Source organism: Balaenoptera ricei, chromosome 11 (genome assembly GCF_028023285.1).
Source record: "Balaenoptera ricei isolate mBalRic1 chromosome 11, mBalRic1.hap2, whole genome shotgun sequence".
Lineage (NCBI taxonomy): Eukaryota > Metazoa > Chordata > Mammalia > Artiodactyla > Balaenopteridae > Balaenoptera > Balaenoptera ricei.
In genome coordinates this window covers 58,907,777-58,918,331 of record NC_082649.1, presented here as the reverse complement: position 1 = coordinate 58,918,331, position 10,555 = coordinate 58,907,777, and the positions used below count along the sequence as shown (strand labels likewise).

General features: G+C 44.1%; 1 protein-coding gene and 1 non-coding gene across 4 annotated transcripts in view; one reads left to right on the top strand and one right to left on the bottom strand.

The window, feature by feature from the left end:
* Window positions 1-639: 639 nt before the first annotated feature.
* Window positions 640-712, top strand: TRNAE-UUC (transfer RNA glutamic acid (anticodon UUC)). Its single transcript has one exon. It is a non-coding gene; the product is annotated as a tRNA-Glu (tRNA).
* Window positions 713-4,111: 3,399 nt separating this feature from the next.
* ZNF445 (zinc finger protein 445) overlaps window positions 4,112-10,555 on the bottom strand; it is a 28,545-nt gene continuing 22,101 nt past the window's right edge. For all 3 annotated transcript variants that reach the window (XM_059939247.1, XM_059939249.1, XM_059939250.1), the window contains one exon: window positions 4,112-9,853. In XM_059939247.1, coding sequence (XP_059795230.1) covers window positions 7,695-9,853 — 2,159 coding nt within the window. In that variant the 3' untranslated portion in view covers window positions 4,112-7,694. The remainder of the gene's footprint in view (window positions 9,854-10,555) is intronic.

Genomic DNA, 10,555 nt, shown 5'->3' with positions numbered 1-10,555 from the left:
TCATACACTGTTGGTGGGAAAGTTAAGTTGGTGCAGCTACTATGGAAAACAATATGGAGATTCCTCCGTACATTAATAGAACTACCATATGATCCAGCTATTCTGAGTATTTATCCAAAGAATACGAAAACATGAATTTGAAAAGATATATGCACCCTATGTTCATTGCTGCAGTATTTACGATATGAAAACAACCTAAGTGCCCATCAACAGAAGAATAAAGAAGATGTATATATATACAATGGAATACTACTCAGCCATAAAAAGATGAAATCTTGCCATTTGCAACACCATGAATTGACCTTAAGGGTATTATACCAAGGGAAATAAGTCAGATGGAGAAAAATAAACTACTGTACGATTTCACTCATATGTGGAATATAAAAAAACAAAAATAAAACCAAACAAAAATAAACACATAGACACAAAGAACAGGTTGGAGGTTATCAGAGGGTAAGGGGGCTGGGGCGAAGGGCAAAAAGGGTAAAGGGGGTCAACTGCATGGTGATGGATAGAAACTAGACTTTTGGTGGTGAGCACAATGTAGTATATACAGAATTATAGTGTTGTACACATGAACCTTATATAATGTTATAAACCAATGTTGCCTCAATTAAAAAAAAAAAGATTCCCAGGAATTCCCTGGTGGTCCAGTGGTTAGGACTCTGCACTTTCATTGCCGAGGGCCCAGGTTCGATCCCTGGTCAAGGAACTAAGATCCCACAAGCCACATGTGGCCAATAAAAAAAAAAAAGATTCCCATGAATGAATGATTGCCAGCTCCAACTAATGTGACCAATGATAAGTTAAGTCATCCTAGGGTTGAAGCTTCATAGCGTGCAAATGACACATTTGAGGACAGGAAAACACCATCTGTTATTGGACATTGGATTACTCTAGTACTAGTGACCAAGGCTTACCAATTGGAACATTCTTCTTCAATCCACCTCATACAATTAAAATCATAGTAGTAAGACTTTCTACTTACCTAACATAGCTCCTTCTGATGACATTGTAGCCACCATGCTTGCTCTTAGGACTCCAACCAGACTTTCTTCTTATGTATAACTGCTACTTGTTTCTCTTTTTTAACATATAAAAGTTCTGCTTATGTTCACATTAGACTGCACCTTGGTAGAATGAGCTTCTCAGCTGTGGATCTGATGATAGAACCTTAAATGTATATATTTTAATTGTAAGTGGACCAAAAAGAAGGAAAACTTGTGGATCTTCCCAACAACTTTATAGTTCCATATGAATAAGATTCATGTGTACAACTAGTATGTGGAAATGTTTGCACTAATCTGAAAGTATACTTCTCTTGGGTTGCTGACTTCAATATTTAGTATTGGTTTATGTACATGACGACTCCTTGGACTCTCTCTCACCAAGGGAGAATCTTCCACAGCCATTTTAAATAAACCAAAATGATGCATCTGAGGGCAGTCTGTTTTCTGCTCTCATTCAAACCTAAAGTTGCAGAGGGAAAACATCCATACTTAGACAAATTTTTTTCTACCTCTACCCAGTATATTTATCAGATTCTTTGATTCACACAAATAGTAACCCATCTGTTGAAACCACATTAATAGCCTATGAATCTTAACCAGTAGACCTATATGCATACATTCTCCTTGCCTTACCTAACTTATATAATGTGAAAGGCACGAACTGATGTGCTCCCAGGTCATTTGGGCAACAAAGGCAGCTCAACCATGGATTTAAATGGAGGCACCTTTGTCTTTTTAATTGGAAGATTCATTTCAAATTCAGGGCTATAGGACTTCGCTGTCTGGTTTCCCCTGTGCTCTGCTGAGGGTTTATCCAAGTCACTGCTCCATTTGAGGCAAATTGGGATTCTGCTATGTTTTGTTAAAGTCACAAATTTGCTTTATTAAATTTATTAATTTATTGAAACTTGTTGTAAAATAATGTTTATAAAGTGGAATACCTTTAACTGTGTTCTTAATTTTGAGAGACTCTTCTTGCGGCTTTTACTGAGTTCATTACAGCAAGACGAGTTAAGATCACAGTGAACAGCTAGTTATTACAAGGTCAGTGGGTAAAATCAACTGCTTATGACATAATTTATACCTTTAAGTCACCAGTCACCACATGATTTTCTCAACAAATATTATTGGTCTCAAAATTTTAAGTCAAATATCCTAGGAATTTTAAAAATAAAATAATTCAGGAAAGCTGCACCATTTATTTAGCTTATTGTCTCTGCTTCAAACCTGCCCTCCTATAGATGTTCTGTGATGACGGGGTTGAATTCTGCAATCCACATCTCTGCTTTGCCCGCTGGTTCCATTAGGTTCTGCAATCAAGGAACGCAAGAGGAAAGCTGCAATGTTGGAGGAGTGTAATGATTAATTTTGTGTGTCAACTTGTCTGAGCCACTGACATTTGGTCACATGTTATTCTGGGTATTTCTGTGAGGGTGTTTTTTTTGGTGAGATTAACATTTAAACTGGTGGACGGTGAGTGAAATAGATTACTCTCCATAATGAGGGCAGGCCTCTTCTAATCAGCCAGAACAGAACAGAAAGACTGGCCAACCCAGGCAAGAAAGAATTCTCCAGCAGATTGCCTTCGGACTTCACCTGCAACATCAGCTCTTCCAGGTTCTACAGCAAACAGCCTCTGGGTGGAACTGGAACACGGGCTCTCCTTGGTCTCCAACCTGTTGGCCCACTCTGCAGATTTTGGACCTGCCAGCCTCTATAATCATATGAGCCAATTCCTTGTTCTCTCTTTCTCTCTTTATATTTTTTCTATTGATTGATTCTCTGGAGAATCCTAATACAAGGAGGAAGAGGGGGCTTGTTCCTTCCTGTTTTTTGTGGGCATTCTTCTTGTTCCCAATGCTTCTTCACCCCAGCAGTGGCAATTCCTTCTGGTAGCAGCAGAGTCCAGCTTGCAGTTTTGCCTACATGGGGCCCCTCCCCCCGAGTTCAGACACTAGCACCAGCCCAGCAGTGCTCTCCTCCTCCTATGTCTGAGCTCAGTTCCACAGGGGCTCTCTTCCAATGTCTAACCTTTTAACGATTCTAACCGTTTCTCCTTGTTTCTGCTTTGCATCTTGCCCTGTGGAGGTGGGATCAATATACCACCACCCCAAACTGGTTCAGATGTTGAAACTATAATGACAACACACACATCAAGAGGTTACGAAAAAGTTTATTATTCATATAATGAGGCTCTGTGGGGAGAGCGGGACAGGTACCAAAGCCAACTGGTTTGCCTTGATAAAGGAGGGGTGAGTGGCTCTGGTTTTTATTGTGGTTAGGGGTGAGGATTCCAGTGCAACAAAAAAAGGCCAGGATTTGCATAAACTTCCCCTTCAGAGCTGAGAGGGTGTTCTTGGGATTTCTTATCAGCTTGCCCAGATGTCAGGCAAAATGGGGACAGGGCTTGAAAGCTGTCAGCGGTCAAACATCCAAAATGAGGCCAGATTCTATCACCGCTCCTCCAGTCCTGGGTGGTAGCTCCTTCTCACAGTTACTACCTCCACGATACCTTAGCCTTCTCTTTTTCCCTTTATAATTACTTAGACAGGTCTAGTGAACAATCCTTTACAAGTTTTTTGTTAAGTTAACTAATATGGTTTCTGGCTCCTGACTAGAACCTGCTGACACATCTTTGCTCTTCTTAGCTGGGCTAGCGTTAACTTAGAAGGTGGGGTAGTTGGTATGTAAACCTATTTACTCACCAACCTAAAAAAGTGGAATGGATGACTAGGCATCTTCCCTTCACAGGCTCCCACTTCTTCATTAAACTTATAAGGCTACAGCTTCTGGCATCGCTTGTTATTTTTAGGCAAGGAGGAATGAAAGGAAATGGAGCTTATAATTTCCTATAAACTGCAGGCCTTGGAGATCATGTGTCAATACATGGAGAACATTCCCATTCTTTTTAACTGCTGCCCAGTTCTCTATCATAGATGTATCAGACCTGTTTAACCACTCCTTTACCAAGAGCCATCTGTGTTGCTCCTGATTTTTGCAGGTGAGGAACCTGAAGCCTTGAGAGATGGAGTGGCTCGCTCTAAGAAACATCACATAAATGGCAGAGCCAGGATTTCTATAAAATCATAAAATGGCAGAGCCCATGCTCAAAAATATTTTTATTTTGAGATATTTTAAACAAACAGTTTAAAAAGAACCCACCACTTATCCCATTAAATCAACATGCTGACCCATCTACATCAACTTCTTAAAAGAAATAAAACACAACTGAAGCTTCCATGTACCCTCCGTGATTCCATCAGCAACTCCTGCTCTGGGAAGGCAGAGCATGGCTTTCACACCTCATTCTAACACATGATTTTACACTCTTCATATAATTTGAATCCACAGGAAATATATTATTGTATAAAACAGTAACACTGTTTACTATATGCCAACAAGGCTTACATGCCAGCCACTATTCTAAGCACTTTACATGCATTAACTCATTAACTGTCCCCCTCCCCCCATCACCCTGTGAGGTTGGCACTACTATCTCATTTTACAGAAAAAGTGAAACACAAGTAAGTTTAAGTAATGTGCCCACAGATACACAGTATGTTTAACTTTACATAAATGGTATTCGTAGCTTCCACAACTTTCTCAGCATCATTTTTGATTCATCTGTGTTGACAGATGTAATGCTATCTCTTTCATGTTCACTTCCCAAAGTACCAAACAACCTATTTACCCGTTCTTCTGTTGATGGAAATTTAGGCTTCTCCCAGTCTTACTATCTACACAGTGCTGCAATGAACAGTCATGTACACATTTCCTTCTTCACATGGAGTTATTCTAGGGTTTATCCAAGAGTAGAATTCTAAGTGGTAGAGTACACACAATTTTACAAGATGTTGCAAATTGCTTGGCACGGTAGTTGTCACAATTTCCACTCCCATGGCAGTGAGTTCCCATGTGCCATACACTTAACCACACAATGGCTTTTAAAAATTTGCCAACTTTATATGAGTGTAAGATGGTCCATATCAATTTACATTTCCTGTGCTTTTTTCTCTGCACTTGCCTCTGTCTGGGCTGACAGTCTCTGTCAGCAAGGGTGAGACCGACCACACTGAACACCTGCCTGAAAAACCTCCTGATACCCACTCCTCTCCATGGAGTCCCAGCCCATCTGGCTCCCTAACTTCAGTTCTTCCTAGGAAGAGGAGAGAAGGCAGGACAGGGCTGGAATAAGGGGTATGTTCTCCAGGCCAGGATGGGGTGTGAGGTGAGCACTGATAGCTGCGGCAGTCAGAAACTGTCTGAGCGCCCTATGGCTCGGAACCATCCATGGCTGGGCTCCCAAGTGGCAGGCGTGCTTGTGGGCGGTCTCTAGTCAACATGTCACTCACAGACCCCTTCAAAAACTTCCAATCCTGACTTAGCTGAAATAATAAATCCAGTTCTACATTCCTTAAAAGAGGCAACTTTGTGCAAAATCTACTCTGCCCAGCAAAAGGATAAACATGGACCCAAACCTGGCTTCCAAAGTACTTGGTCTGGCTGCAGTAGTGGGAATAACTTTTGGAAACCCAGACAACACCTAACAGAGCAACATACAGGCATTAGGAGAGGTGGGACCTGGGGAGAGGGCTTAGAGGGACAAAGGTCAGGGAAGGCTGAGACTTAAAAGAGTGAGGACCTGGGCCAGCCTGGACAGCAGTGTGGCACTCTGCGTGAAGGTGAAGGGAGACAGCACAAGGCAGGTCCGCCCAGGGGCATTCAGGCAAGGGCAATGAAGTTAAACTCAACACTGATTACACCAAAATGTTTAGTAGTTAGCTCCAAGTAGTCAGACTTTTCCTTTTAGCTGATCTGTATTTACTAATATTTCTATAATAATCACATACCACTTATATAATTAAAATTATTTTAAAACTCAGGTTACTGAACAGACTGCATCAGCACTATCCCCAAATATTCAAGGCTTACCTCAGTATAGAGGGATTTCTGTTGATTTTTACTCCATTTACATTTTTTAAAATTTGACTTGAATGTTTAAAAATAAATATATATCATTTTATAAAAATGGCAGTAGAAACACCCCTATTGGGGCAGGAACTCTATGAGGTACCAGGTGGCACACAAGGAGTGGGAGGATGAAAAATATAGACAGTAAAGGGGTATTTCTGTGCTTGTAGCATCAACTGACATGGGAGCTGCAGCTCTGTGAAGGCTCTGGTCTAGAGATCAGACCCCTAACCCAGAATCTTAGTAAACCAAGCCTTCTTTTCACCAATCCCAACAGCCAGGTAGCATAGCCAGCTACTCTAATTTCACACACAAGGAAACAGATGCTGATGTTCAGTGACTCACTCAAGATCATCCTGCCAAGAAAAGACACACCAAACCTGGAATACAGATCTGACGACTCCAAGGCCCTTGCCATGACCCTGGGCCCTCAACACATGGGACTCTGAATCTGAATTACATTCTATAAGGGTCCAGATTCAGACCACAATAATCCTCAACTCAAAACTGTCCAAAAGTCCCCTACCTCCCTTTGAGGTAGCCAAGCCCCAGTGAGTACCCACGATGCTCATGCGCCTTGGCCCTCCACCTTTCTGGGCTCCTCACTTCCAGCTGGCTCACTCCACTCTGGCTCAGGGGCCTACTTGCCATTCCCTAGGAGCCCAGACAAGACCTTACCTCCTATGAAATTCCCTAGGAGACCAGACAAGACCCTACCTCCTGTGAAGGGTCCTATGTAGCATCTAGGGACCTACAGGGCTTCCTCCATGATCTCCTTTGGGTCTTTATTCAAATCTCACCTTCTCAGTTGAGGCCCTCTCTGACCAGCCCATTTAAAATCTCAACCTACCTCCCAATCCAGCATTCCCTCTCACTCTACTCTGATTCATTTTGTCCACAACACACATCATCATCCAAAATACTACATATATCTCATTTGTTTATTGTCTGTAAAGATCCAAGATGGCAGACTTTTTTGTTCCACTCACTGCTGGGTCTCTGGCACACACGACAGTGCCTGGCATATGAGAGATGCTCAGCACATTTCTGTTTAGCAGATGGACCGCTGCTGCCCATACAGGCCTGTGGGATGGAGATGGCGATGGGGCACTGGTCGAGCTTCATTCTCCAGGTGATCAAGCCCAGTACCCTGTTCTCCACTCGCAGCTGAGACAACTCTATGCCCATGGCAAATATCCAGTCAGCTGTGAAGACTGAAGCCGCAGCCAGAACTCCCCTGGAGGCACCAGGAGAGACTAGTTCTTGCTGCTGCTGGTGCTTTTAAGGTCAAACAGACTAGGCACCATCACAAGCCAAACTCAAAGGGAAACTTAGGATCCAACTGGCCCCTTCCCAGCAGCCACAGCCCACCATGCCACGGACATTTTGTTGAACCAAGAAAGGCAATGGTCTCTCCCTTTAGAGTTATAGAAGGAGATCTGGCTGGGGGAGCTCCAGGCCATTGTGCAAAGACCACTCCTAGGGGCCCAAGCCTCCTTCTGGAACACATTGCTGCTCTTCCCCAGCATCTCATTTTCCAGCAGTAGGATGGGGGTGCCTGGCCTGCATTTTTGAATCCTCAGGATTCTCTGCCACTAGCTTCCAAAATAGAAAGGGCTGGGCCCTCTGTGAAGGTCTGCCCCACACTGCCTACAATCAGGGGTTCTCTAGCAGGGTAGCCAGGACCCCCTCCCCACACTGTCAGACCCCAAGCTAATCTCTAGTATGGTTTTTCATATGCCGAGCCAAATTTGAAGACCACCTGAAGGTCTTCCCACACTCTCTGCATTTGAAGGGCCTCTCTCGAGTATGAAATCTCTTGTGGCTAATGAGTTGTGAGCCCTTGCTAAAAGTTTTCCCACACGTGGTACATTTGTGGCACTTTCCCCCAGTGGGTATGTCCTGGAGCCCAGTGAGTCCGGAGTTCTGATCACAAGTTTTCTCACAATCTTCAAGAGGCTTCTCCTCACTTGGTTTTAATTCCTGTAAACTCACCCCTGTATCCTGGCGAGAAGACAACCCAGCCACACTGCATTCGGACTGGGCCACTCTGGTGTGTTTTCTCTGATGAATACAGAGAGTATGTCTTCCAATGAAATCTTTCCCACACCACTGACATTTAAATGGTCTCTCTTTTGTGTGGATTCTCTGATGATTAACAAGGCGATAATTTCTGTCATAAGATTTCCCACACAGATTACATTTATAGCGCTTCTCTCCACTGTGTATTCCCTTATGATCTAAAAGACTTCTTTTACGTGTAAAGCTTTTCCCACATTCTTGGCACCAAAAAGGTTTTGCACCAGTGAGGATTTGTGACTGCAGATTTGGAGCATCTTCACTTTCGTGGTACTCATACGGTTTTCCCAAAGAGTGAATCCTCTGATGTCGGGAGAGGTTAGAACTCCACCTGAAAGACTTCCCGCACTCCCTGCACTTATAAGGCTTCTCTCTGGTATGAACTCTCTGATGGATAAGGAGGAATGAGTGATTACGGAAGGCTTTGCCACACTGGCTGCATTTGTAGGGTTCCTCTGTGGTGTGACTGCTCTGAGGAACTTGGAATGCTCTGTCCTGACTAAACGATGGCACGTCCTCAGGCTTTCTTTCGACGGCATGCTGCCTCTTATGAACGATAAAGGCCGACCTATGAGGAAACTCTTCTGCACATTCGCTGCATCGGTATGGTTTCTCGCCTGTGTGAATTCTCTGATGATCAATGAGAGCTTTCTTTCGAGTAAAGGTTTTCCCACACTGCTGACACAAAAGAGCTTTCTCCACAGTGGGGGCACTCTGGGGCTGACTGTAGTCGGAAGTCTGCCTAAAGTCTTCTCTACATTTGTCTGGATCACAGAACTTCTCTTCCTGGTGCAGTCTCATGTGACGAGTGAAGTTTGACCTCCACCTAAATGTTTTCCTACATTTGGTACATTTATAGGGTTTCTCCTGGGTGTGAATCCTTTGATGTTCAAGAACATATGACTTACAGTGGAAGGATTTTCTACACTGGCTGCAGTCAAAGAGTTTCTCCCCACTTTGGTCTCTCAAATGATGATCAAACCCTGAGCCACAAGTGAGAGCTTCTTCATCCTGATTAGATTCAAGAAATTTCTGCTTAGCATGAGTTTCCTGGTGCAGGCGGTAGGCAGACATGCGTCGGAAAGCTTTGTCACATAAACTGCATTTATAAGGTTTCAAACCAGTGTGAATCTTCTCATGTCGCACACGGTTTGAGCTCCACCTGAAGGCTTTCCCACAGGCCCTACACTTAAACGGCTTCTCTTGAGTGTGAAGTCGCTGATGACATGCAAGATGGGAGCTATGACTGAAGGTCCTCCCACAGTCACTGCACTTATACGATGTCCCCACCACGTGAAGATTCTGTCCGTGTTGGTGATGAGAACTAAGGCTGAAGTCCTTCCCGTGCGCATCCTTTGCCTTCCCTTTCAGTCCAGCATGAACTCTCTGATGTAGGCTAAACCCGCCAATCATGCGTCTGAGCCCTTTCCCATATTCCTTGTAATCACAGTGGTATGAACTCCCTCTGAAGTGTTTGCCATAGCCATGTTTAAGGGACTGCTTTCTTCTGGGTCCTCTCAAACATGTAATATGTTTTAGATGAAGACTATTACTTCTTCCCGATTCTTCACAGACTTCTCCTGTCCTGTGGCTGGAATTGGTCTCTTCTTTCTTAACTCTCACTTGTATGGGGTTTCCACATTGCTCCTTTAACCTGCTCTTCTGTGCAAAAGATTCTCTGAGCCCCGTTCCCTGAGAAACATTTGCTGCACCATGACATCCTGATGGCATAGCTTCTTCCAAAGGTTCACGTTTTAAGATGAACTTGTCTGTTTTCACATGGAGCTCATCTCCTGACACAAATAAAACATAAGAGAATGTACTCTTGGGAGTTCCCTGGTGGCCTAGTGGTTAGGATTCCGGGCTTTCACAGCCGTGGCCTGGGTTCAATCCCTGGTCGGGGAACTGAGATCCCACAAGCCACTAGGTGTGGCCAAAAAAGAAAACGGGAAAGAGAATGTTCTCTTTTCCCATACTCGCAACTGCAGAAAGCACCAAGGGACCAAAAAATGTCATGAACTTAGGTGGTGAGGCTTTTGCCTGACTGCCAATACCTTTACAAAATAGTCAGGGATAAAGCAAAACATGGAAGAGTATTCCAGACGACAGAAAAGGGAGAGGAGAAGCAAGACAGGTACAGCAGCTAGCTGTACACATCCAGGTGAAAAACAAGAAGGGTTGAGAAGGGGGTGTTAAACAGCAAGAGAGGGGAGAGGAATCACAACACAGAGCATGATAGGAAGGTCTCCAAGAGCTGAGAGGTGGGGCTCCTAGGAGGACTGGCTGCAAGGGCTAGAGGCCAAGCCTACCACGGGGGAAGGGCCAAGCAAAGAGGAGCAGCAGGAGTGGGACGAGGGTTCCTAGGAGCGGGAAGGGGAGAGCAGCACAGGGCTGAGGAGGAGCATCAGTGAATTGACAAGGACAGTGAAGCCCTCCAGTAGGCAAGAGCTGTTACTGAGAGGGCTGCTGGGGAAGGGGCAGGACCAGAAACCAAT